The sequence below is a fragment of the Pimephales promelas genome, chromosome 14 (genome assembly GCF_988280905.1).
Source record: "Pimephales promelas chromosome 14, fPimPro1.hap1.1, whole genome shotgun sequence".
NCBI lineage: Eukaryota > Metazoa > Chordata > Actinopteri > Cypriniformes > Leuciscidae > Pimephales > Pimephales promelas.
Window position 1 is genome coordinate 30,518,375 of NC_142782.1, and position 27,035 is coordinate 30,545,409.

Consider the following 27,035-nt stretch of genomic DNA (forward strand, 5'->3'; position numbering starts at 1 on the left):
TGAGGAAAACCAAGAAGAAGCAGAACATTGTTCATGTTGTCGTGATGTTCATATTCTGCTGATATTTACTGAGCTTTCTTGAAGGTCTGTGTGCATAGATTCCATGTGGGCCAAATAATAGCCTTTCAAAAGAAGGTTTTATAGCCAACCTAAATGGACCTTGATAATAAAAGTTTGTTTTTTTGCCATCCCAAGTCCCTCTATTTACCTTCTGTAGGTGCATGTTCTTTGTCAGTTGCTCTTCCAGCATGTTCTGCAGCTTTTTGTTCATCTCACGCAAATTCTCATCTCCAGGTTTTACCAAGTCCCTCAGCACAGAACTCAAACCTCCACGTTCACCCTGAGCACCATGGGCCACTCCATGGGGTCCTGAAACATCTGAAAGAAAGAGAGAGGGGAGAAAAAAGGAGCATTTTTAACGATGCCAAACACTCTATCACCCCAGCTTGTGCTTTTTAACCATGTTTCCACCAGTAATGCCTCAAAAAACCCATGAATAAAGATGATCTCTATCAGAGGGCCATTAGTGTCTGCTGAGTGAATACAGAGTGCTTGCGTTGGGAGGAAAGCATTTATAACGGCTCTCGCTCAAACGCCACAACATTTATGAGCACCTCGAGTACAATCATCCGCAGGTTTGACGAAAAGGCAGCCTGACATGGTCTGTCAACAGGGTTCATGACAGTAATACACAACCACGGAAATGACCGTAAGCAGGGGACATCGGTGTGGGGTTGTAACTGGACAAGGTGGCGTGTTAAAAAATGAAAGATGTTGCTTAATTGATGATTAATGGAGGGGAGTGTGCGGAAAGGCTGAGATACCGCAGGCCTCTTATCTGCACGTTGGAAAGCCTCCTTAAAGCCTGGCTACTAAGATGATGTCAAGTTCCCAGTGAAATGTCAGATAGTTTAGTGGAGTTTTTCCGCTGAGGGAGGACAGGGAATCGAGCTGGCCGGCCTCTGCGTGTCAAGGGCAAAAGCAATAAGTTCGATCGAGCAGCTTCTTTCTCGGTTTTCACTTCATCTGAGTGAGTGGAGACATTCAAGGTCAGCTCAGCTCAGCAGTGTGTCCCTAAACGGTGCTGTCAAATAACTCTTACACCTGTGGTTTGATGATGAAGCAAATGGGAAATGTGTCACTTCCTGTAGGTGTTTAAATGCAGTTTCCAATATAATCTCTGAAACGGCAAACACCCAAGTGAAAACCTTTGTTCATTGAAATAAAATGAAAACGAACATCATTTTCATGACTCCCAACTAAAATAGAAAATAAATACGCACGTTTGTGACTCTCCTGTTCGAGCTCGTTCATCAAAATTAACGAATCCTTTTCTGAGTCAATTCGTTCGTTGAATGAACCAAATGACTCATTTTGATGAACGAGTTCGAACCGGAGAGTCACAAACGTGCGTCACAGAACAGAGCAAGGCGAGCATTTGAGCTTATAAAACTTAAACTTTGCTATTTATTTATTAAATGAGCGATTGTTTTGCTTGATAAGTCCCTTATTCACCGTCTGGAATCATAATAATAAAGCCCTTTGAACAGTTTGCTCTTTGTACTGAAAGTGTCTTTTGGACCTTGAACCGTTTGTTTCCCACTGAAGTCCATTATATGGAGAAAAATGCTTGAATGTTTTCATCAAAACCTTCATTTCTTTTCGACTAAAGAAAGAAAGACATGGACATCTTGGATGACATTGGGGTGAGTAAATTATCAGCAAAAGTTCTTTCAAAAGTGAACTACTCCTTTAAGCAATATAAAGAACAGATAACAATATTACGCATATCTAGTGCTGTACATGCACGTGAGTAATTAGTGAGAGAATTTTCATTTTTGGATGAACTATCCCTTTAACCTGGGTTTTTAAAACATTACGTTGCTCAAGCGACCGTGACCTGTTCTCATGATAGGCCATGACACAGTTAGTTGAGGAGCTTAACGCATTGTTACATCACAGTATATCAAGCTAAGCACTCGCAATCTCACGCCTCTTTAACCTTATTAGATTGGCGCAAGAGAAGCATATATGTGTGGCTAAGAGGAGAGCCTCTCTCGCGTTCAACATTAGTGCAGCACACAAACATTTCTGGTCACACCGAGCTAATGCTATAGCCTGGAGCCACTAAAATGAAGCAGAACGTGATGCATTCTTGCTAATTGAGATGTTAACTTCAGCCCCCAGAGGCCTGTTCAACCTTTGAATGCATGGCTTAAGCGTTGAAGGCCATGAATGACATTTGCCTCACCCCTGAAGCCTGACACTACAAGGTGCAAAGTGCACTCTTGGCTCTTTATCTGGACTATTGAGATAATTAACCTTGTCAGCTCACAACAGAAGCATAAAATGAATACTATTCATAATAGTTCGATTTTTTTAGTACTAATACTATACCTGGTGAAAATTTGCAGCTTTGACATTTCAAATGGATACAGTATTGTTACGGTTAATGAAAATGTGTCATTTAAAAACTAATTGAATAAAAATAAATATAAGAAAAGTGGGGGAAAAAACGTAAAATAAATTTGAATGACTAAACTAGGAATGCACAACATCAAAACCGTCCGATAAAGGGTTAAAATGTAATAATTGGCCTGTTTTATGCCGATATACATTGACAATAACAAAATAGATAACTGTGATAACTCATGTGTGCAAGGAGTGCAAGCGATATGATCACATCAGTAGTCTAGTCATTCTTGAAGTGAACTTTTGCATGTATGGTGAATAGATTCACTGTTGTAAATATCGCAATAAATGTGTAAATATCGTAATATCAAATATCGGCAAAATCGTGCAACGTCTTCCATCCCTACCCCAAACTAACTGAAGCAAAATATTTATTTTAAGCCTTTATACATGGTATCTTAAACTAGAGTGTTAAAAAATAAAAATAAAAACTGGAAATTGCATTGAGTTTGCAAATCCATGTTACAGCCCTGAACCTTTTCTGTCCAAACTTGTATTTTTACAATAACCACTGCCTGCTTAGCACGGCATCCGAATAGCCCATTGCAACCAATGTATTGCTTCATTAGAATTATATATTCACATCTATTCTACAGTATGGAAAAACACATCTTGTGATGTTGCAGTGTCTTCTTTCACCACAGCATGAATAACACACACCAAAGTTAATGCAAGTCTTTGGGGAAAATCCTTCGCTGGCAACATCAATGTCGGTGCTAATGACATTGCAAATAGAAAACTGCACAACTGTCTGTAACCAATATTTCTGCCATATTGATCAGTGGCATTCATTTTAATTTGCAAGGGAGTAAGGGCGAGCGCTCTATGAAGACACTTTGATAAATCCACAAAGGAGATTTACAAAGATTTACAAAAAATATTGGGCCGATGGCTTTCAAAGGTGTGGAATGGCGCCAGGTGCTCTCACAGACTGGGTTATACTGAAGGACCAAAAGAGAATGTAAACCTAAGAAGCCAAGTCACGGAAGGAAACGAAGATGTGGGATGGAAGGTACACTGAAGGCACGCAGATGTTCCCGACTCACGACTCGGGGGATCCCTGATCACACGGTCGGCTGGACTGCTTCAGAACAGTGCTAAGGTCACTACTTGCAGAAAAATCAAGTGGGACTTAACAGGGTTGTGCACCATTATGAATGTCTTTTTAATTCCAATTCACAACCTGTGAATTGAATTTTTATTTAGGTATCATCACAAGTTTTCAATCAGGATGCAGAATTGCAATTTATATGTATGGAAGTAGAATTAAAATCAACTGAAATTCGAGAATGTTATTTTAAATAACTCTTATTTCTGGTGTTGACCAATTTAACTCTAGAGTGAAAAGCCCTAACTGCATGTAAGAGGAAAAAATCTAAGTGAAGATAGTGATGATACAGAGTAGAGTCATGAAGAATGTACTCTTTAAAGGGATACTCCACTTTTTTGGGAAATAGGCTCATTTTACAATTCCCTCAGGTTTGAGTTTTACCGTTTTCGAATCCATTCAGCCGATTTTCTGATATTTAGAAGAATATCAGTAACCAGACAGTTTCTGGTCTCATTGACTTCCATAGTAGGGAGAAAAAAAAATACTATGGAAGTCAATGAGACCAGAAACTGTCTAGTTACTGATATTCTTTTAAATATCAGAAAATCGGCTGAATGGATTCGAAAACGGTCAAACTCAACTGTTTAACTCTGGGGGAGTTGTAAAATGAGCCTATTTCCAAAAAAGTGGAGTATACCTTTAAGCCTCAAAGCACCAACACTAGTTTCAAGATAACAGCAAAACGCATACATTTACCAGTCAACTGAACCCCACTGAAACGGTTGCCACTTCTTAGTAAGCCTCATTGGGAATCTCCTCAGGCCAGTGCAGGAGTCAGCAGTCCTGAATCAGTCAAACTGGCAGATCCTGCAAGGCGGCTGCAACCTCTCAGCCATCTCTCACTGGAGACACAGCACTTAACTGAAACCTCTGCCAGGGGGCGAACAGGCTATTTCATCTCGACAACAAGGTTCCTTCCTATATCCAGCCATATGTTATTCCCAGTTACAGATGTGATCCCTTCTTTTGAAGGAATCTGTGTGGGTATCAAAATCAATGATATGTTTTTCGCACATTTGTTCTCGCAACCTCTGTAAGCAGAGTGCCCATTAGCACCTGCTCCCAGTGGTGTAATACGCTCTAAAGTGGACCAAATTCGCTTGTAGAGGGGAAGTAAAATAATTCTGCTGTGACTCACATTCACTCCCATTATCTTGGTGGGTTCTGGAGCTATAGGGCACACGATAAGGATAGTTTCTCCCTTAAATGATGCAGCAGTAAGAGACCACAGTACACTGAAAGGTTAGCTTCACGCTTCAGTAGAGGCCTAAAACAAGGTACAAGTAGGCAGGCAGAGGGTTTCCAGACTGCAGCAGCACCTCACCCCAGCAGCAAGGGTGTGCACACATGACTGCGGCATGTTGCTGAATGGCTGCGCAAATAAACCCTCCTAGAGCGGTCTTACACTACACACATGCAGAGTTCTACCTATGAACATTCATATGTCATTGCCTACCGTTACGTAACAGTTGACATTTTTAGCATTTGTCTCAATGTATAAGGAATGATTTTGGGATTACTGTATATTACTGGGAGCATGTGCCCTGAAACACCGCAGAGGCGGATCCATGATTGTGCGACTGATTTGCGCAATGTCTCAGGCCAAATGCTTGGGAAAACCGTTGTGCCTTTTACAATCTTCAGAATCTTTGCAATCCCTCTCTTGAAGGGGAGAATATTTGAGAAGGGTCAACAATACCCCAAAAGTGGCATACGTCTGGCTTATCTGAGGCACTCCCTGAATTGCCATTTCCTCGGCATATAAGTAACAGCGGAAAACCGATTCAAAAAGCAACATATGAGATAAAATGTCACACTGTTTCATTTGTTATATCACTGGCATGAATTTATGGGGAGCCGCACTGGTGTAAGGATAAAGTAAAAGGGAGGGGAGGGACGGAGGAGAGGAGACAAGAGGGGTGCTTAGTCTTTCTGCTGCATTATTGAGGATGAGTGTTGGGCTCACTGAGGCATGTCGGCATTCTGAATCATTTACATCCTGCTAATGTCAGCTCTCATCTAGCACTGCTAACTTCTGCATCCTTTCTTCATTTTTCTATGAAGTCTCCACCTCCCCATTTTTACATCTCCCCAGGTCTAGCCTCAATTATTGTAAGCGATAAAGGATTGTTTCCAATGCTATTCATAAAGGCTATCCTGGCCTGAACCAGATGGGTATGGTTAAACACAAGACTTACTGCCACAGATAACAATGGGCCTCATATGAATAGTATAAATGGGATATGACCACATACATCATATTCTTTCCCAGTTTGGATTGATTTCACAACTAAAAACATTGCTACCACATGTTCTTGTCAAACCTCACCACTATATGGGTATCTGCAATGGGCAAAAAAGCCTTTACATGAAGAAGCCTTTTTTTGTTTTTTTAAACTCTCCTGACACCCAGAGATCTTAAACATTTATAGCACAGTATTTACAATTAGACAACACCAGCCTTAATGGGATCTGGTCTGCCATTAAATGTTAAATCAGTCAGTCATGAAATTAAAACAGGAGAACACTTGGGGGGAAAGACAGGAAGATGCAACATTACCACCTCCACTATGTTCTCAGGGAAACACAAGAGAAGCCTTGCTTAAAATGAAGCAAAAAAAAAAAGTTTGAAATGATCATCATCACAGTCTCTATAATTACCCCAAACACATTGCAGGATGCTGCAGCCTTTATGTATACAAATGTTATGTTTGTATCCAATCAGAAACTGAGATGGACAAGTAGCTCAATTAAGATTCTGCCTGTCTAGATCAGAAATCTTAACGGGTATGATGTCACAATCTTGAGCTCATTAAGATACAGCCAAGCTATTTTCACTCCAATTCGGTATTCAGCTACTTTGCTCGTCCCGCTGAAGACAGTAGGTTATTCAATAAGATGTCATTGCAACAATCCATTTTAATCATCACAAAGAAGGTGAAAATCGGTCATGTGACACTACAAGACACTATTACCCCTTTTCCACCAAAAAAGAACTGTTTCAGAACTGGTGCTGGTTCAAAGTTGGTTCGGAGTTGGTTCAACTTGCGAAACTTTTCAGAACCTGTTTGTTTTTCCACTGACTAGAGCGCCCGGGGAACGACGTCGTTACGTCAGTGTGTACGTCGCCATATGTCTTAAGCTAGAAAACGCTTGCAAGTACAACGTTACTTTGGGATTATCTCTAACTCGTGTACGAAGAAGGCTTTACAAAACAATTGAAATATGCAAGTCTTTTAATCTTTTTTAATCTTTTCTAATTAGCTATGTACCCTTGTCTTGTCTTTTTTTTCATTTATTTGTTCTATATTGTGACTGTTTTCTTCTTTGCTAAATGTTTTCAATTAAAAAAAACAACAAAAAAACGCTTGCGCCAACTTCTAGCATAACAATTACAAAGCTGGACTCCATCGTGTTTCTGCAAATGTTTCTCCTGGCTTTGCGATCCTATATTAGGGTCAGAAAAGATGTTTAGAACACTTCTAAACCCGCCCCAGCCCCCGACGTAAGCATGACGTGGTGAAAGAACGGTTCTAGTACAGCAAAGAGTTGGTGCCGCTTTGGAACCAGTTTTCCTGGCCGAGAACCGGTTCTTTGGCTGTTGAAACACAAAGAACTGGTTCGCGCGCAGGCACCGGCTCTCAAAATGCTTTGGTGGAAAAGGGGTACTTGACGAGTGCAGAAGGGGGTGGTGACTCTAAAATCAGTTTTTTTTGTTGCTAATTCATGTTTGCTCATAACAGATTGGCCAATGTTAATTTATATACATAATACAATTAAGATTAATAAATGCTGTAAGTATTGTTCATTGTTAGACACCTTATGCAATGTTAATCAATTGAACTTTACTGTTGTTTTACAAAAAAAAAAAGAAAATAAAAGGTGATATACAGTGATGTGAATACGTTTGGACACCCATGCTAAAGTTGCCTAAAAAGAGGAATAAAAAAAATCATCTTTTGGATATTGATCTTAATGCCTTAATTAGAAAAATGAGGAAAACTCCAACTTTTAAGGACACACATTTTCTTTGTGAATGAATAATGTATCATAAATAAATAAATAAATGTTTTTCCTTAAAATACAGGGTGCATAAGTCAGGACACCCCATGTTAAATTCCCATAGAGTCAGGCAGATTTTTATTTTTCAAAGCCAGTTATTTCATGGATCCAGGATAATATGCATCCTGATAAAGTTCCCTTGGCCTTTGGAATTAAAATATCCCCACATCATCACACACCATTCACCACACCTAGAGATTGGCATGGTTTTACTTCAGTTAGCCGAATAGCTGGTTTGATTTGCATTGAAAGATGATCTTATGGAAAGTACCCCATGCCAATCTCTAGGTGTGGTGGAAGGTGTATGATGATGATGTGAACTAGTACCAGTGCTATTTTCCCAGGAGACTGAAATGTTGTTTTTTTACTAGATTAGTTTGAGGGCTAAAATCCAAAGCTTTAGACCAAACTTCTCTGAGATCAGACCTGCCAATATTATTGAATTTGACTGCTTTCCAGCACACAAGCAAACCAAGCTGTCAAAAGCAGCAAAATCCAAAAAACAGGTCATCATGTCAGAAGTGTGTTGGACTTGGACTGGACTTCACCCTAGGAGATTTGTGTATTGTGCATTTTTTCACTAAGTGCTTTGTTTTTGTGGTGGTTTAAATAATTATACTTGAACTGCCGCCTTGAGAACGCGAGTACAGAATGACTTAACCGGTGTGTGATAAGCAACTTCCCGTCTGCTTTCCGACCGCTTAACGCTCCGCCAGAGCCCAAGGAGACAATTAAGTAGGCCACTTTTTCCAACCCGTTCTCATTAATACAGCATTTCCATGACTTTGGGGGACTTATGTGCAGGTAAACTCATAGCAATTATAAGAGAAGTCACAGAGAATTTCATTTTTTCCCCTCATATTTTATTTTCTGCAAACTAAATCAACTATTGTAAGCTGAAAGCAATACGATAATTCAGAATCAGAATAATAAATATATTTAAATCTAACTTGTGACTTTGATAATCTGGTATTTCTGACATTTTTGTTTTGGATAGTTGAAGTTCTAACTGGCTACTGATAACTTAATTAGTGACTGAACTTAATTAGGACTGGTTAAAAGTTGTACTTCAAACCCTGTATATAAATGATACTAAAAAAAACATTGTAGGCATTAACACTCATAAAACAATGTTAAAAGCAAGCAAAAATAACATTTTGTAGTGAACTATACTCTCCAGTACAGAATTTACTGTATGAATAGATGCATCCTCATTTTGCGATTACATTTAGCACTGTCACATTCAATTGCCAGAATACAATTAGCTATTGATTAATCATGAATACAAATGAACCCCAGCAATATTCCCACCAAATGATTTTATAAATCACCAAAGCAAAAACTACTGCAGCTAGACAGAAAGGCATTCGATTTGTCCTGAGTCGATGTTTGTTAATTTAACTAAGTAAAGACAGAAAGATAACAAAACAAGATTGTTTAATTCCAATCCATCAGAAGTGTCATAGAAATAAAACATATCTGCATTCATACATCCCTTACAAAAATACATTTATTGGCTGAGACTATTTTCAGCTGCAAAGTGCTTTTTCAAGAATACTGAGAAGTGTACAGTGTATCCAAAATAGTAGCGTTATAAAGAGAACCGATAAAACATTTAGCAGGAGATTATGCAAGTAGGAGTGCAGATATAAAAATAGAACAAAAACACACAAAAAAGAAAATTATGCAATTTCTCTGTTTCAGTCGAAATGATTCCCTTTATTTTTAACAGACCCGTCCTATTGAGTTAATAGCACAAGGTCTTTATCCGCGCAGACATGACAAATTGACAGGCAAACGTTTGATACTCTTTAGCTGTCAGTTTTCCTTAGAATAAAAGCATTATCAACATCCAGCTTTCACCTGACATCATCTGTAAACCTTCACATGATATGCTTTCAGAAAACAAGCACGTCTGAGGCTGTGAACATTGACAAAGAGAGACAGAGAGACGCTTACCTCTTCGGCTGTCCATGACGTACATCTCAATAATGGAACTCTTTTTACAGATGTCATCGGCCATTGAGGCACAGCTGACCTCCAAGTGTTTAACCTGAACCGAGAACACAAAGATAAGATCTGTTATAAACTGCCAGACACCACAAACACACAAAGGTGTGATAAACCTGATACAAAAGCACAAAAGCGCACTGCCAGCTACTGTAAGGTTCATTTAAAACAGTATTTGGTTTTAGATTTAGAAAATGTTCTTTCAATTTAGTCAGTATCATGTGAAATTAAATTTAAGTATCAATTAAATTTCACAATCGAAAAAGCATATTATTTTAACAATATAGCAGTTTACAATAATTAAATTAAGAGCATGTGTGCCAAATTCAAACATTAAACACTATGGTCGAAAAGTTTTGGATTAGTCAGAATTTTTTTTTTAAATAAAAAATAAACCAAAACCAGTAAAATTGTGAAATATTAATCACAATTGAATCGTTTTGATAAATAGAAAGTATATTTGAAATTTATTTTGTAACAATGTAAAAGCATTTATTGTCAATTTAATGCATCGTTGCAGAATAAAATAATTACTTTTTCAAAAAATGTCAAACTTTTGAAAGGTAGTGCAATTTTTTGTTGTTTGTTTGATAAACCAATTATTAATTATATTAATTTAGAATTAATCTAAACGTATCAAACATACATTGTATAAAATACAGCTTATACCATCCATGTGTTAGCATACTTTTAATATACAGAAAGAATGATAAAACATTTTTAACATAAGTAAAAAAAATAAAACAAAAAAAAAATCCTATACGGTATATTGTGAAATCCAAATGATTTATGAAATAACATGTTCGATATGAGTGGCACTAACATGTTTGAGCTTAGAGTGTCTATTTGGTGAAATGGTGATGTAACTTGTCAAAGTCCTAACTACATATTTCCATTCCAACAGTTGCTAACCAAGACCGATCGATTAAAATGTGAAAACATCAATACCTGCATGCATATTTCATGATCCAAAGACACAATTCAGCACTTAAAGCCCCCCGCGGAGCACACAGCAGAACTGTCTGAGTGAAGGCTTGGTGCAGGACTGCAAACCTGCGCTCTGCCACGCCAGTTAAACCCTTCCTAGTAACATGAGACTGTAATGATGGGTTAAAACGTCATACCTTCTCTTCCAGCATCCACTTCTCCTGCTGGACCTCAGCGAGTCTCTGGAAGAGCTCACTGACCTCGTCGTCTGAAAGGTCAGCGGGTCGCTGGGACTGAGGACTGCTGGTGTTGGACTGTGGAACGAGAAACAAAACTTTACCAGAACTTACAGGCAGGGCTCAGACAGTTATGAGGATTTTCACCAGAGAATGACGTAGATTTGTCTTTTCAGTCCTTAAACATTAGCCATTAGAAACATTAAGTTTAAGTAAAGGAAACACAACACTTATTCCAAGAACCAGTTCCTTATTTACCCTGGCACTACAAACAAGCAGAGACAGTCTCCAAAATGTGTGCAGAGCTTCACTCATAATTGAGGGTGTAGCTGAGTTTTTGCCACTGGAGTTATGAGTCACACTCACAAGCTCTTAGAATAAAGTTCTATTCAAGCTCTTGTATAACGTATAGGCAAAAAAAAGTACGAAAATAAAGTTATTAACCAGTATCTTTTTTTCTAATCAAACTGTTTTCAGAATGGTAATGTTGCAAAAGGAAAGCATTAAAGGAGTAGTTAACTTTAAAAAAAAAAACCTTTTGCTGATAATTTACTCGCCCCCATGTCATGCAAGATGACATGGGGGTCATTCTTTCTTCAGTCGCAAAGAAATTAAGGTTTTTGATGAAAACATTCCAGGATTTATCTTCATTTAATGGACTTTATTGGGCACCAAATGGTTCAAGGCCTTTTTTAATCTTTTGTCGAGTCATTTCTTTCGTTGAATGATCCAAATTTCATCAAAAACATTAATTTCTTTGCGACTGAAGAGAGAAAGACATGGACATCTTGGATGACATGGGGGTGAGTAAATTATCAGCAAAAGTTTTTTTTTTAAAAGTGAACTACTCTTTTAGTTTAGTTTCTCCAGAGGCGTGCGACCTCTGACATATTTAGCAATTGTAATATATGTAATAAATATAGCAAAAGCTAAATGAATTAATGTAAATGTACTCCTTTAAGTACTTCAATACCACCGCAAAATTATACAATATAACAAAGTTACAAATAAAGTAAAGTCTAACAGTAGCATTTAGTGACAGAAATGTAATCACATGTAAAATAACATTAGTGTTCACTGCATAAGTTAAATATAGATTAATCTTTGTTAAAGCTGTTTTGTTGTTTGATTAACATTAATGACATAGACGGATCCAATATAATGATACACATCCGATTTCTCAACTCTTTACATTCATTCGTTTACGAGTATACCGTTCAAGTAAAAGGAGACGCGAGAGAGGAATACTTTTGAAACGTGCCTCTCTGAATGATTTCAAATAAATGTGAATTAACCGAATGTATAAATAGGCAAGATAAAACACAAGCAAATGATATATTTTTACTCTATGATGTTTAAACTTAGAGTAACTAATCCACAAATCACATGCATGCCGAACGTGGGCCAATATGGATCACGGATCAACTGCGATTCGTTGCACCCCTAATATATTTGGTAACTGAAATATAACACTGAAACAAAAATAAAATATAAATATTACGCATGGAAAAACATAAATTACAAATGTTGAATTACCAACTAACATAAACACACACAACTAAACATAAATAACTAAAACTTACTAAAAATCTCAAAATAAAAAGAAAATTAAAATGGTTTTGGAAAGAAATTATGACTGAATTTTTCATTTGGGCGGGGATATCTCTTCAAATTCAACTTATTTAGAGAAAGACTGTCTGTAATTTAACACCGTGCCATTCATTGTCACATGAAAGTCACAGGAAGGAATTCCACCAGCCTCGATCATGTGGCAGTTTCTATTCTGTCCCTCAGTTTGTTTCAGGGCATTTCAAGGAGCTGGAGACGATCCAAACAAATGAAGGTCGTCTCGATCCAAACAAATGAAGGTCGGAGACTCTCGCCATCCCCTGTGTGTACTATTTTCATCCCAAGAGTCTTATTATCCCCCCTGTCTTAAAAAAGGACGGTCTCTTACTAATGAAAGATGACAATACTCCTTAAACACATTTCAGACATGACTGATATGCATTATATTTCAAATTGATGGCATAAAACAGGAGTCTTGACATGTGGTTCTTTGATAAATTCATTTGAAAGTCAATTAGATGACTTAAAAATGAGGCATCATTCATGTCTGTACAGAACAAATTGTGAGGGATGAGTTTGTTCAAATTCCTAACCTTAGCAAGCTTGACATTTAGTCAAATGTACCTCAAAGTTTGTGTTTTTCTACACCTAACCACACTCACATCCCTCAAGATGCTCCAGCATGTCCCGACAACCATTCTTTTCTCCTGTTTATTCACAGGCACGGTATATTTATGGAATTTACACTGTTCGGGTGTTTATTAATAGCTTTGTGAGGACAGAAAAGCAATGAACAGAAAAACTCTGGAGAAAAGAAAGCATCAACTGTGGCGACCATATTAGCAAGGGTCGTTGGTCCCCAGTGGGCGGCTCTACCTTATTGGTGCTGGGAGCCGATGCGCCGTCTTTCATGATCTCTCTGTAGCTGAAGGAGGAAATGCTACTGCTGTCACCCGTCTGCTGCGTACGGCTCGGGGAACTGATCTCAGACAACACAAGCTCCTCCAGACCTGCAAATACATACATGATGCAAAAAAAAGCATAAGTCACTAAGCGCAGCAGGTTAGCTAGATAATGGCTAACTTAACTATTTTTAGGCATACTCGCTCACTATCAGGATGAGACGAGATGCAAAATGAAAAACTCAATGCATTTTTTACATGTACAGATAATGATATAACTGCAAGATACAAGTTATGAACAGCACACGCATCTGAAAGGTGGGCAAGCCACTTTAAACTATATGTTAAGTTATTTTTCAGAAGCATTCACATCAAAATATATCAATATAAATGGTATTTTCTTCTCCTATATCTTGAGTATAAATGTATCGATATACCACCCAGTCATCGTTACTACTAAATAGCAGATTCCAGATAAGGCAACTGCTATTATGATCAACAACTAGCTATTGCAAGGCAATTATTAGTTAGCAGCAATATCAGCACAAATGACATTCAGAATCTATAGAGTAAGTGAACAACTACTGAGTACTCTACACTAGAGATAAGCATGCTAACATACAGGCTATTTAGCAGAATGTCATCCATTAATACCTGCATTCACGGACAGAGAATCTACAAGGTAAACAATTCACAAAAGTTAGACATCATACGTTTTATGTAAAATTTTAATTACAGAATGTATGGAAGTACAGTATACTATCGTTCAAAAGTTTGCGGTCAGCAATTAATAGAACTTAATACTTTTAAAAAGTGACAGTAAAGACATTTATAATATTACAAAAGATTTCTACTTCCATACTTTTGAACTTCTAGCTCATAGAATACTGAAATAGTAGTTTTCATAAAAATATTGTGCAGCATTTAACTCTTTTGTTTCATGAGCAGCAAATTAGTCAAGAAAATATTAATACATCTACTTTTATAACATTAAATACCAAAAATACAAAACAATTTCAAATGATTATATACCCCATTTATTGTGTGCTATATGTTTTCACAGAATAACATGTTAGCAAAATGTTAAGTCAGCTTCCATTGGAATCAAGCATTTTAGTTAGGACGCTGCCTTAGAAGATAGTCTATCTAGGTAGTAGACAGCAAGCTCACTAGGTATTGGACAGGGCTATAAATACAACTTTTAAAAAAAGAAAATTATAAATAGAAGACAACAATGAAATCTATATGAATAGTGGCAAGTTATTACCCTTTTCCCCACAGATTAGGCCAGTGAACCAAAACTCTTTCTTTTCTTTTTTTAAATGATGTGTGCATACTTTAAGACCATCTTGGACATTTGACAAAGATAAAGCTGCCTACTTTAAAATGTCTGATTCTAAACTTTCTGTACTGCAAACATTAAACATTTAGTTTACTTTAAATTATAAATGGCTCAAAAGAGGAGTGCCCTGGCACTGCCAACAATCTACAGAGAGCAAATGCACATATGCATAGATCTGTAGCACATTTTAAGAGGGGCTCCATCAAATATTTACAGCACTTGCCTCTCCCCTCCTTATTGTGTGTGGAGTCCGTGCCCACAGGAGTTACAAGTTTAAGGAACAAACGAACGAATGTACCCTGTATGATACTGTATTGATTTTGATTTAGCGTTTGACCATTGGATTATTGAGCTGCCCATTATGTGGTCCAAATGTTAAAATTTGATTATAAACACCACAGGGTGTAATACCATGTGCTCATGCCCTATTAAGATCACCATAATTACCAGTTTGCAAGTAGTAAAAAAAGGTTTGACGCAAGTGGCCATTAACACACACACATATTGTATGTAAATTCATCATTTGTACTGTGCATTAGGGTATGTGAATAATGAGGTGTGGCAATAATCAGAATAATGAAGCAAATAATCAAAACGCATTGCTGCTACGCTGAGCCTTGAAATGTGGAACTCAAAGTTAAAAATAATGAACACTTTGTTTCATTACATCTCTATTAATGAATCAGCTTTTTTGAACGTGTTCGTTGAATGAACGGTTTAATGACTCACTCAAAGTCCGTTGTCGTTACAATGTGCAGATTGTGCACGCTGAGTGAAAGCCTTTCAATACGCATATAGACGCTGTTTAGTTCTGGTTACTGAAAATGTCCTCGTTTTTGTCCATGCTGCACACATCGTACACTTTATTTATATAGCAACAAATACATACAAATTAAATAAATAAATAAATGGTGGTAATACCGCATATCGCGCTATTGTGCGACTCGACATTATCGCATGGGAAAATCCATAACCGCGACAGCACAACAAAAACTGTATTCAAAACCCATTTTACTACTGTATTGATGAAAAGAAAAATGGAGCGAGAGAATGTTATTCTTCAGGAATTTCTCAGATTGTGAAAAGTGAGTGTTACATTCCAGAATGGAGCCAAAAATCTCCATGATATGTAATAACACCGCTGTAATGTGAAGAAAAACTACATTAATGTAATTTTCCTTCATGGAAAAAACTATTTATAGCCAATGCAGGAAAGTGAACTGCTCAACATCCCACAGGAACCTGACGCAAGAACAAAGCGGACAGGCTCTTTATAATTCACCTCAGGTGGTAAGAACATGCTTTGGGTTTGTCTCATTTTACTATAGGGGTGGAGCCATCTTCATCTGTTCCCTTATTTATGGACAGCGCCACATTTTTATTTACTTTCACCTGCTTTAAATCTTTCATTCATGCCACCCATGTGTGATGAAACAGCGACTGCAGAGCCCATTGCAGTTTAAATCACCTGAGAGGGTTGTCGACCACTCTAAAAAGCCTTATTCCCTGCATTTACAACTGCTTTATATGGTGATGAAGGAGATGTGTCTCAAAAGCTTAAGTGCATCACGTGGGTACAAAGACAGCGTTCACCTGTTCGTGTCTTAGTGTTGGTTAAGATCTCCTGTAGCCGCTCCTGGAGCTTATCAGCTCTCTTTCTTTCCAGATGGAGCTGCCTCTTCAAGTCTTTCAGCTGCAAACATAACATGGCAGGCATTACATTTGACAGCAGATGGACATTTAGCTTGATAGACATATAAGAATCCAGTATATACATTGGCCCCAAAACTATTTGGACACTTAAGCCACAATTGTCTGAATATCACTGTATTACATAATAAAATAGCAAACCAATATATATATATATATATATATATATATATGAAGAGTTCAGATGCAAAAGCCTCTAAGTGCCATTTGAAATTTTCTTCTAGAATGATACTTTTTATCAAGCTTGTATATTTAAGTTTAGTGATTTCACTTAAATGGCAATGATAATTACGTATTAATTGTTATTTAAGTGAAATTACTGAACTTAAATATACAAGTTTGATAAAAAATCATCATTAAAGAAGAAAATTTCAAATGGCATTTAGAGGCTTTTGCATCTGAACTCTTCATATATATATATATATATATATATATATATTGGTTTGCTATTTTATATATATATATATATATATACATATTTACACACTGTGTATAAAAAGGTGAGAAATCAGTCATTGTGTAATCTACTGGAAATGAGAACTACGGTTATTTTTACGGTATGCCATAAAGTGTTTGATTTTAAATATGATTATTGATATTTTTTTCAGTATTTATCATAATTTTTTTATAAAAACAGGAAAAATCTGTTCAAATAAAATCATTTTCTTTATAAAAGACAAGATTTGGTCCTCAAAAAGACTTTTTCCAAAAGCTATGCATCTTGAAAAAGGAATGGTTGTCTAATATTCAGAAATATACGTAAACATCCTGTCCATCTATTTTGCCACAGTAGCACTACAAAAGCTTTTTTTGTTTTTGTCAAGAGGTAAAAATAGGAGAAGATATATGAAATTTCATCCATTTTGTGGCTAAAATCACTTCAAGCAGGAAGGAACTTTTCAGAGGGACTGCATTTGTAACCTAATAAACAGTGTGAATATATAAATGATAAACAATGCCATAGAAAAATTATAACCAAAACTTTGAGCTAAAGGCATCTTTTGGAGCTGTGAGCACACACACACAGACATCACACAGGCAATCGATGAACTGTCAAACGAGATTCTATTGATGAAACGGCTAAAACGTTAATGAAAGCTGATCGACCCTCATCAATGGGAGGTCTGGTTTCAGGTCTGTAGGGCAGAGAGGTGTCCTGCCCATCGCCTGGGACTATTTTAATTCACTTTCTGGGAAATGGAGAGAGGGAAAGCCCTGACTCATCTCTTTTTTTTTTTCTGGCTGGATTGCCTACTTACCGCTGAACTACCTTTTTTTTCCAGGATTCTCTGTCCATCCACCGTGTCTTTAATCTCCTGAAATACACACAAAAAGTGATTATAGTTCAGCAAATTTATTTTAAAATAACTTTTCAGCTTAGTTTGAAACAGATTATGTAGTCTCTTTCATTTTTTTCTATATTTCAGACAATAAAAGAGCACATCTGAAGCACTATTCATTTAAAGAGGAACTTCATTTACAGAAATTCTGAAATTCATTTACAGTAGAACTTTGAAAAAAGCCTCTTATGCTCACCATGCATTTATTTGATCAAAAATAAAGTAAAACAGTAATATTGTGGAATATTGTCACTATTTAAAGTAAAGGTTTTCTATTTTAATATATTTTTTAAAAAGTATGAATTACTTTGTATGATGCTTTAAATATAAATTTTAGTAAACCAGTCTTGGTTATATAATATTAACAATGACAAAAAGGAAAGCCCTAATAAATCAGCCTAAAAATATTCAGATGAGACAAGGAAACACCAATTTTGCAGCTCTGAAAACTAAACATCCCAGAGGAGCTGCTGGCACCAGATGCTCATACAAAGAACAATCTCATCCTACTGATGAGTCACGCATCGTTCTTGAGTCACTTTTAAAATAACTGCTGAGCTCCAGCAATCACACCCCCATAATATCCTCCATATCGGAGTCATGCCTTATTTAGCATCTTAAAAACACATGGTTCTCATCACGTTGAAGAACTAAAGCTCTAGCAGAGCCACTAGGAGACCGCCTGAAAAAAAGAGTGCATTCTGTTCCCACACCTGTTTGAGTTTGCCGATTGAATTGTTGAGATCTTCTCTCTCTTTCTCCATCTCCGTCACTTGCTGTTTGACTGCCACCACCTCTGCAGCTTTAGCCTGAGAAAGGGCGGAAATATGTTCATTCATTCACTTAAAATGCAAAATGGAAAAGTTTTGGAATACCCCTTATTTATTTGTTTAATACATATTCCGTTCTTATTGAGTATGATTTGTGAGACTTAAAAATCGGATATTATTTTATAGGTTACAATTTTACAATTTTCAAAAAACAATTTTCCATGCCTACATGGCTTTTGTTATGGTTATTTGTTTTCCATGCAAGCTAAACTTTTATGGCAAAAAGGTACGTGCATATACGTGTGTGTGTCTGTGTGTGTGTGTGTGTGTGTGTGTGTGTATGCTTTCCTACTACATTTTTATTTTTCGAAAATAATAATGATAATAAATTTAAAATATATATATTTTATTATTTTTAAATTTTTAAATATTTTTAAAGACAGATGGACATTGGCTAAGGAGGTAGGGGCGTTGTTTCATGTGATTTGGATCCATGTACTGGTTTCATTATGAACAGCAATTTTCAGATGTTCTTTTAAAAATTGGCAAGTGGACCCCTTTATGTAGTTGGAAAAATATTGACTAAAATATAAATATATATATTTTTTAAAATAGACAGTATATTTTCTAAAAAAAAAGAAAACTTCAGCTTGAATAAAATGATTTGCCACTTTGGTTATGTCAGCAGAAAAGTTGTAAAGTATATAACATTTGTTCTCAAAATCTTTCATCAAAACAACTTTCTCTGCTTCTGAAATAACTTTTCTTTTATGCTGACATAATTAAAGAAGTGCAGGCAAGGTAAAAATAATATTAAATGGTAAAATCATATCCAACTTTATACGATCCAATCAAATCAAGTGGATAAAATCAAGAGATGGACTGGCCATAGAGACCACCAGGACTTTTATTGGTTCAGGTAAGTAGAATCATAATGTACTCCTACTTTAATGAAAACAAAAGTAATTATATGAAATTTGAACTTGGGTTTTCAAGACCTCATTCTCAAATGCCAATGGATGATATACGCATTTCATTCATTTGATAGTCTTTTAAGCTCATTTAGTAAAATTCTATGTACAGCAAGCATCCATCGACTCAATGAGACATAACAGTAGAAAGCCTTCTGATGTGAGGGTTTCTGAGACTTGATGTTTGAAGACAACAAATGTGCCATAAAGACAAGATCTGCTAAATATAGCTTTACTTATTACTTAATCTGCTTTAGCCTACTGTATTCCATTAAGAGTTGTTAAACACACAAATGTGCTTTTATCATCACATGCAGTTTACCTCCAGCTGGACTGTGTGATCTTTCTGTACCCGCTGGATCTCTTCTGCATGGTCCAGTTTGTTCTTTTCCATGGTCTCCTTCTCAAAACATGGAAAATATAAATCAACTACACATCAAAAAAGTGACCGTTTTAATATCAATGCAACATTTTTATATATAAATCCATTAAAAATGCTCTTCTTTGCACCTTTTTTTGCATTTTAAAGTCTGTAACATGGTAACGACAAAAACAACACTGACATCATGTGGTCAGAATGATACTGATGTACCCAGACGTAAACAAAAGACATTTTCCATCTCTGGCATTGCTCTGCAGTGAGAGATGGCTGTAAACACACGGCACCTCGGCTTCCTTGAGTCTGCGTTCAAACCAGCCCTTCGTCCCCTCCATAGACTGAACCTGAGCTTTCAGCTCCTCCACATACGGCTGAAGACCCTCCAGCTCTTTGGAACGAGCCTAAAATAAAAATACAATCGTGAATGGAAATTTAGCAGAGCCTTTTTGTCTAAAAGTACACTGTGTACAGAGAAAATCCACCAGGTGCACCCTGAGGTTAAGTGGTTTTATTGAAAGTTCAAGTCTTGACCTACAAAATTTTCAGTTGCCGGCCCAGAAAGGTTCCTTACTTTCTCATCTCGTAGCTGTGAGCGAATCTCCTCTTCCATGCGGTTCTTGTCCTCGTGGAGGCCGCGGAGCTCCTTCTCGTAGCGTCCCCTGATGCTCAGCACCTCCTTCTCATGCTGCAAACGCACGTTGCCGAGTTCCTCTTTTTGCCGAGATTTCTCCTGCGCAATCTCAATGGCCAGTTCATCCAGCATGACCTTACGCTTATCTGCAGTCTGAGAGAACAATGTTGGTTTCAAAGGTCCAGTCATTATCAAGATTCAATCACATATTTTTTCTTAAAGCATAAGTCTGTTTGTAAAACATAAGGCACTATTATCTTCAACAACTGGTATTTAGATCATGGGTATCTAGACAGATAGAGATCTCAATTTATTACTTTAAATAAAGAATGCTATGGACAAGCTTGACTTTAAAGAGGTCATATGCTTTCTTTTTCTTTTTTACATTTTCAACTTTCCTTAGTGTGTAATGTTGCTGTTTCAGATTTCATTATAGTGGCGTTGTTTATGATAAGCAAATTTTCTCCAAATGGACATTACTGTAACGTAAAAAAATAATATTTTAAAAGTATTTCTACATGTAGTGAATACGATTAACTGTGTTCATTCATGATGAATTAGCCTGATTAAATCAAATGGTCGGAGACAGAAATAAATGATCGTGTAAAAGTGTAAAAACTGGCAAGAAACATTGACTAACATTACAAATTTTAGAGGGAAGAAGAAGGAAAAGTGCACAAAAAGAGGTGAATCTTCCAGAGCCCATTTGTGTCTAAATCCGATTTGACATTAATAAAGTCATTATGATGGTCAAAAGATCAGCGTATTAAGTGATGAAAGAACGAGCAGAGTGTACTGACTCACTAAAGGAGCTTGAATGACGTGAGAGATTGTGAGTGCACTGAACGTTTAACTACTTTCACCTGCTGCAGTGGGAATTTACTGACTTGTAAAAAGGATCGGAAGGTATAAAAAAGGGGATTTGTGTGCATCACCTTTCTGGCCTCCTCTAACTCCTGCTGTAGCTTGTCCTTCTCCACACCGAGATCAGTGAGCTGCTCCAGAAGTCGACGATTCGCTCGGTTTGACTCCTGATCACCAAGAATTTAAATCATTTTCATGTATAATCTGAATCCAAATGCAACATTGTTTACTATGTTTAACATATTAAAACGTAATTGCTGCAGTAATTAACGTACTTTTAGCATTTAAAAAAGAAAACTTTGTTTTTTTTCATCAAAATGGACTTTCTCAATCTCCAAAACAATTGGACTTTTCTGCAGTGGGCAGGGAAACATAATATTAACTAATACTATTACAGCCTAATTTAATCAAATAGCATTTTACACAGAATTACAATATTTACCAACATACCTGTAGCTGTGAGTTGAGATCATCTCTCTGTGCGAGGAAGCTCTCCTGTTCTGTACGTCTCTGTTGAAGCTCTGCGTTGAGAGCCAGGTTTTGCTCCCTCAACAAATTCAGTTCCTGAGTCTTCACAGTTTGAATCTGTAAAAAACACGCACTAAGTTTCAGATATTTAAAGAACCCAGGACAACTGAATTAAATCTTCCTCTATCAGCGAGAAAATGCCAACAGAAGACAAAAGAGTGGAAAGAGCTTAACTGCAGTGAACATTTGAGAAATACAATTCAGCACAATCCAGAATTCAATAAATGTACCCATGAGTGCTTTCAAGCTAAATATAAACCTTCATGCATGATGCAATATACATACATGTACGGATGCATGTATGCGTGAACATATTTAGACAAAATATCTAGGCTAGCATAAGTACTACATGCATAGAAAGCAATATATTAGACATGGAAAAGTTTTCAAAACCTCAATCAGGATTAAAGTGCAGTGGAAGTATAAACCAAATAAACCTTATGCTTCCTTGAAGTACACATTAAATTATTCATATTTATTTTCATATTAATATGTAGCCATTGCTCACAATGGGTTATGGGTTTTATTCCCAGGAAGTGCAGATAGAAATGCTAATATACCTTAAATACATTGAAAGCTACTTTGGATAAAATAAATAAGCATAATGAGTTTGGCTGGTGAGCCATCAACTAAAACAGTAATAACCAGTGCTGATTTATAACTGATTACATGTAATCTGGATAACGCAAACAGATTGCAAAATGTATATACTTATAGTTATATTACGTTTGAAAACACTCATAATCCGATTACAGTTGCATTTTTATTGTTTAATTATTATTTAATATTCACAATATGGTAGCAAATTATTCATAATTTATTGATTCTCATTCATTCTTCTTTTTATATTTTAAATTTTCATTTAAAACAGCCTATTGCTTATGTATGTTCAAGGAAGTCTTCTAGATTTGTGGAATTACACAAGTCAGAGGCCACACAGCATTAACAAAATATTTTGAAATATTTATGTGTTTTATTTCGATTGTTTTACATTTTTATGATTTAATTAATTATTACCTTTTCATAAACTTACAAACCCCCTGCAGTTCCTTTAAAACCCCCAGTTTGGGATGTACTTGTAGTGCAATGTTTAATGCCCTTCATTTTGTTGACAAGATCTTACAGCAAAACAATGTATCTATATGAACCACCATGAATAATCATTTAAATAGACCCTTTTTTAAGAGAAGAAATTACAAGAAGGTATAGCAAACAAACTGGTGTGAACTGAAAGTGATTTGTACATAGGCAATAGCATCAAAGCTGGTGAAAGTGGCATTAGTACATGTGTATTTTAACAATTAATGGTACAAAGAGCATGCGTGTTAGACCAGACATGGTAATTGAGTTAAGAGGATGCAGGAACTGGGGTTGATGAAGGTCGTGATGCTGTATCATGGTCAGGTACCTGTTCTAGGGCCGCTAGATTTGTCCTGAGAGCATCGTTCTCACCCAGCATGCCCTCCACCTGCTCCTGACTGACCGCGCTCTGACACGCTACCTGTAGCTCCGCCCAAACATAAAACCACCCCACGAGAGAGAGAGAGAGAAACCAATAAAGCAGAACAAAAAGATGACAGAACGAAAGAAGAACAAAATGAAATATTGAATGAAAGAACAAACAAATAAAAGAGCAAGAGTACAAAGAAAGAGTGAAAAAAATAAAAAATAAACCAAAAAAAATTAAAGAAAATTAGAATAAATGAAATAAATTAAATAAGTAAATATTTGAAAAAGTACAAAATATGATTGTAATAAATAGAATAAAAGAAAAAGAAAAAAAGCAATAACATGATATAATAAAAGATAAACAAATGAACAAACCAATGTTTTAAATAACGTAAAAAAAAATAAATAATGAACAAAGAAAGCAATAGAATTAAAGTAAAAATAATAGGGACATTTGATCAAATAAATGTAAAAATACAGAATAACAAGCAAAAAGAAAACGAAGAAAAAAATGAACGATGAACATAAAAGATTTAATTTTATGAAAAAAAGGAAAAAAGTACAAAGTACAAAGAGAAAAAAAAGAAAAAGCAATGAGGGAGGGATCGTGCACAGAGAAAAGAAGTAATGTGAAGGATGAATGACGAAATGTCCAACAACAGCATGGGATTGTAGGGGGAGTGTTGGAGATGAATACAGAAAGAATAAAGCCCAAGGGGGTGAACAAGGGCAAGAGATAGAGGAAGTAGAACGCCCAAAACAAGTGAAAAGGAGAGAGGAAAACAGGCCAAGTTAGAAACTCCACGTCAAACAGAAGTCAAGCAGTTCTGAATGGGAAAAACAGAATAGGGAGGTTCTTCATCCTTATCTGCTTGTTGCACATTAGAGGTAGCGTTTTAATTAAGATTAGTAACCTCATGGAGGAAATAAAAGGCATCTGTGGTGGCCGGACCTGCAGTAGGGCCGATAGCGTTATACGAGGGGCACTTCCCTCAGGGGCCCCTGCAGACCGGCACTGAGCCCCACTAATCCTTAATTACTCCGCTGATCCTGAGCACCATCGTCCAGAAATGCTCAATTAAACAGACTGCTCTCTGGGTAATTATAAACTTGACTAACTTCTCCTTAAGCACAAAGAGTTTGCTATCAGCAGAAAGACCGGACGGGTCACAGTAAAGATGTCTTCCAGTTCAGGGATACTTTACTCAAAAATTAACTCTAATTAATTAATATTTTTTTAAACTATATTTAAATTATTTTGAATTCATATTTAATTACTTTAAATTGAGACATATTAGTTGAAATGTTTGCCCTCCAAGAGTTTCAAAACACGTTGGCATTCATGAATATTTTAAAATACTGCACTTTAGGTTCACAGTCAATTAAAATATAAAGCCATGAGTGAATATGAAGAAAAATTGGCATTCAAAAGCTACACCTGAGAGGAAGATTATTAATGAATGACCAATTGACCACTTTTTGAATTTCAGTCTGTTCCTCTCTCAAAGTTATCAAGTGAGACTAAAAATCTCTGAATATAGAGCAAAAGTCCTATTTTTATGATGCCGTTTTGTCCTTTTTTGGAGCTCAATAATGATCAGACTTCATTCCCTATCACTGGATGGAGAAAAAAACGCCTAGAACAGTCTGTTAAACTTCTTCTGTAAAGTTCAACAGAAGAAAGAACGTCATACAGGTCTGGAATGAAATGATGGCGAGAAAATGAGAACAGAATTTTTCTTTCTGGTTGAACAAACTGTATAACTAATTTTAACCCTCAGGGTCTGTTTTTGGGATCCTTGAGATGTTTTGAGATGCCCTGACATTTGTGCTTTTTTCAGTTGCTTATAAACCTATTAATGGCACAGGTGAAATTACTGCGTGCGCATTTAATATTTAAACAGTCTTTGTGCAGTTTACAGACACTATTCAATAATGTGATTAGAGCAAAGCACTTAAGAATAAATGACTTACTAAATCAGCTGAATCGGTACTCCTTGAAATGGAACAGGTAAATTTTCAGGATTATTACGACAGTTTTATTCCTCACAGCGTAGCAAGATGAGGAAAAGGTTAGATTTGTGATACACTGGATGTTTTATCCAGCTGATGTGGGCGTTTTCATGGCATGCCTCAACATTAGCGTTTGAATAGCGCGCGCTCTCAGTGGGCGGGGTCACATTAACACGTCATATGCTATAATTAGTTCAAAGGAAAAACACTGACATCTCTATTTTCATTCAGATTACATCAACTGAGAATAGTTGCTTTTTTATTTAATTACTTCATTTAAAAGAAGAGAATTTCAGCTTCATCAAGAGAAATCTTTCGTGTCTCTGTGTCAAGTATTTACTGAGCTACAGTTCATTTTTCGGACGCGTTTTATAAAGATTTTTGCGGAGACAGAGTGAAAACACACCCTGTTTATTTGATTTATTTTACAAAAACACAAGGTTTTGATGTTACTAAGTGTGTACACAAAAAAGAAGACCCTCTATAGTTTATAATCATGTATTGATTTTATTTATATGACCATTAATGACGGAGCATTTTAAGTCTATGTTGCAGCTATGTGAAAAAAAACAGCATAAAACGCCGACGCGTTACTCGACCTCAGGGGGTTAAGACTGAAAAGCGAAGCTAAACTGCATTTTGAAACAGAGCTGAGAACGAAAACATAAATAATCATAAAACTGCCTCCTGCCATTTAAAAAAAAAAAAACAAAGTCCAATTTTCATTATCTGATTTTTTTTTTAAGCAGAACAATAAAAATTGTGTTCCACAACGATAACAACACCCACATGAGCCTTTTACGGTTTATTTAATTGAATCTGTAGGACCCATTATCATTAAAATCACACTCAATTCAAGCAGATTAATTGTCGGCTTTCTCCCTTTTATAAACCTGTTAGTAAACAGCCAACCAGCAGATGTGGAAATTGCAGATTAGTTCTCTAGAGATGCACTAACGACCATCTGTGATGGAATAAACGTTAAAAGAAATGCTAAATGAGCTATTAATCTTCTGTATTCTTCCTTTTAGTGTCTTTGGCGACGTTTGGAATGGAATACTAGCACAATCTGCAGTATGAACTGTATACTACACTACAGTGAACATTTCAGATGGTCACATGATGACCATTTCAGAATTTAAAGTTTTTTTTTTCTCACATTTTTAACCATTTAATCTAGTGCAAAAATGAACCTTCTGATTCATTCATCATACCGGAACAACTAAGTCAAGTAAAAACAGAACTTACAGTAGTATACCTATCTAAAACTAAACAGGTTTGCTGATCATGTAAAAGGAGGACACAGCTACCTGATCTTTGAGCGCATGGATGGCCATCTCATGCTCTTTCTGTTTGCTGTGCAACTGCTCCTTCAGTTCAGTGACGTTCTGAAATCACACACACAAACCGTCAGCCAGGAAGATTCAATGCATTTTGAGTATGACAGTGATGGATGCAGCAGTGTGTCTCCAGTCCATTATTTCCTGCAGATGTGCCTCAGTGCCTGACTAGTCTTTAGCCCACTCCCAAGGGTTTGCAAATGTTTATCATCATACTCCCTTAGTGGCCATTTATCGATGGCCCTCTGCGATGTGCAGCAATTTTATATTGAAAAATTTGGCAGGGCAGGGCCGGATCTCACCTGGTTGGCGGTCATTAAATCTGCCTGCAATTTCTGCACACGAAGGTTTATGGATTTGAGCTCCTCCTCTTTCCTCTGTTGGATCTCATCAATTTTAGTCCTGTAGA

The 27,035-nt window shown here is 36.5% G+C and overlaps 1 protein-coding gene across 3 annotated transcripts in view; it reads right to left on the minus strand.

Moving 5' to 3' along the window:
* The window catches only part of gripap1 (GRIP1 associated protein 1), a 44,207-nt gene that overhangs the window by 7,001 nt on the left and 10,171 nt on the right, over window positions 1–27,035 (minus strand). The window contains exons 13-28 of one of the 3 annotated variants that reach the window (XM_089119829.1): window positions 26,929–27,028; window positions 26,597–26,674; window positions 23,233–23,325; window positions 21,747–21,881; window positions 21,368–21,463; window positions 20,373–20,585; window positions 20,089–20,202; window positions 19,745–19,822; window positions 18,395–18,490; window positions 17,601–17,657; window positions 16,225–16,324; window positions 13,944–13,964; window positions 13,264–13,397; window positions 10,780–10,896; window positions 9,605–9,698; window positions 209–378 (exon numbers count right to left, since the gene is read on the minus strand). In XM_089119829.1, coding sequence (XP_088975955.1) covers window positions 209–378; window positions 9,605–9,698; window positions 10,780–10,896; window positions 13,264–13,397; window positions 13,944–13,964; window positions 16,225–16,324; window positions 17,601–17,657; window positions 18,395–18,490; window positions 19,745–19,822; window positions 20,089–20,202; window positions 20,373–20,585; window positions 21,368–21,463; window positions 21,747–21,881; window positions 23,233–23,325; window positions 26,597–26,674; window positions 26,929–27,028 — 1,696 coding nt within the window. The remainder of the gene's footprint in view (window positions 1–208; window positions 379–9,604; window positions 9,699–10,779; window positions 10,897–13,263; window positions 13,398–13,943; window positions 13,965–16,224; window positions 16,325–17,600; window positions 17,658–18,394; window positions 18,491–19,744; window positions 19,823–20,088; window positions 20,203–20,372; window positions 20,586–21,367; window positions 21,464–21,746; window positions 21,882–23,232; window positions 23,326–26,596; window positions 26,675–26,928; window positions 27,029–27,035) is intronic. The other 2 variants (XM_089119830.1, XM_039665488.2) reach the window with 2 other exon arrangements.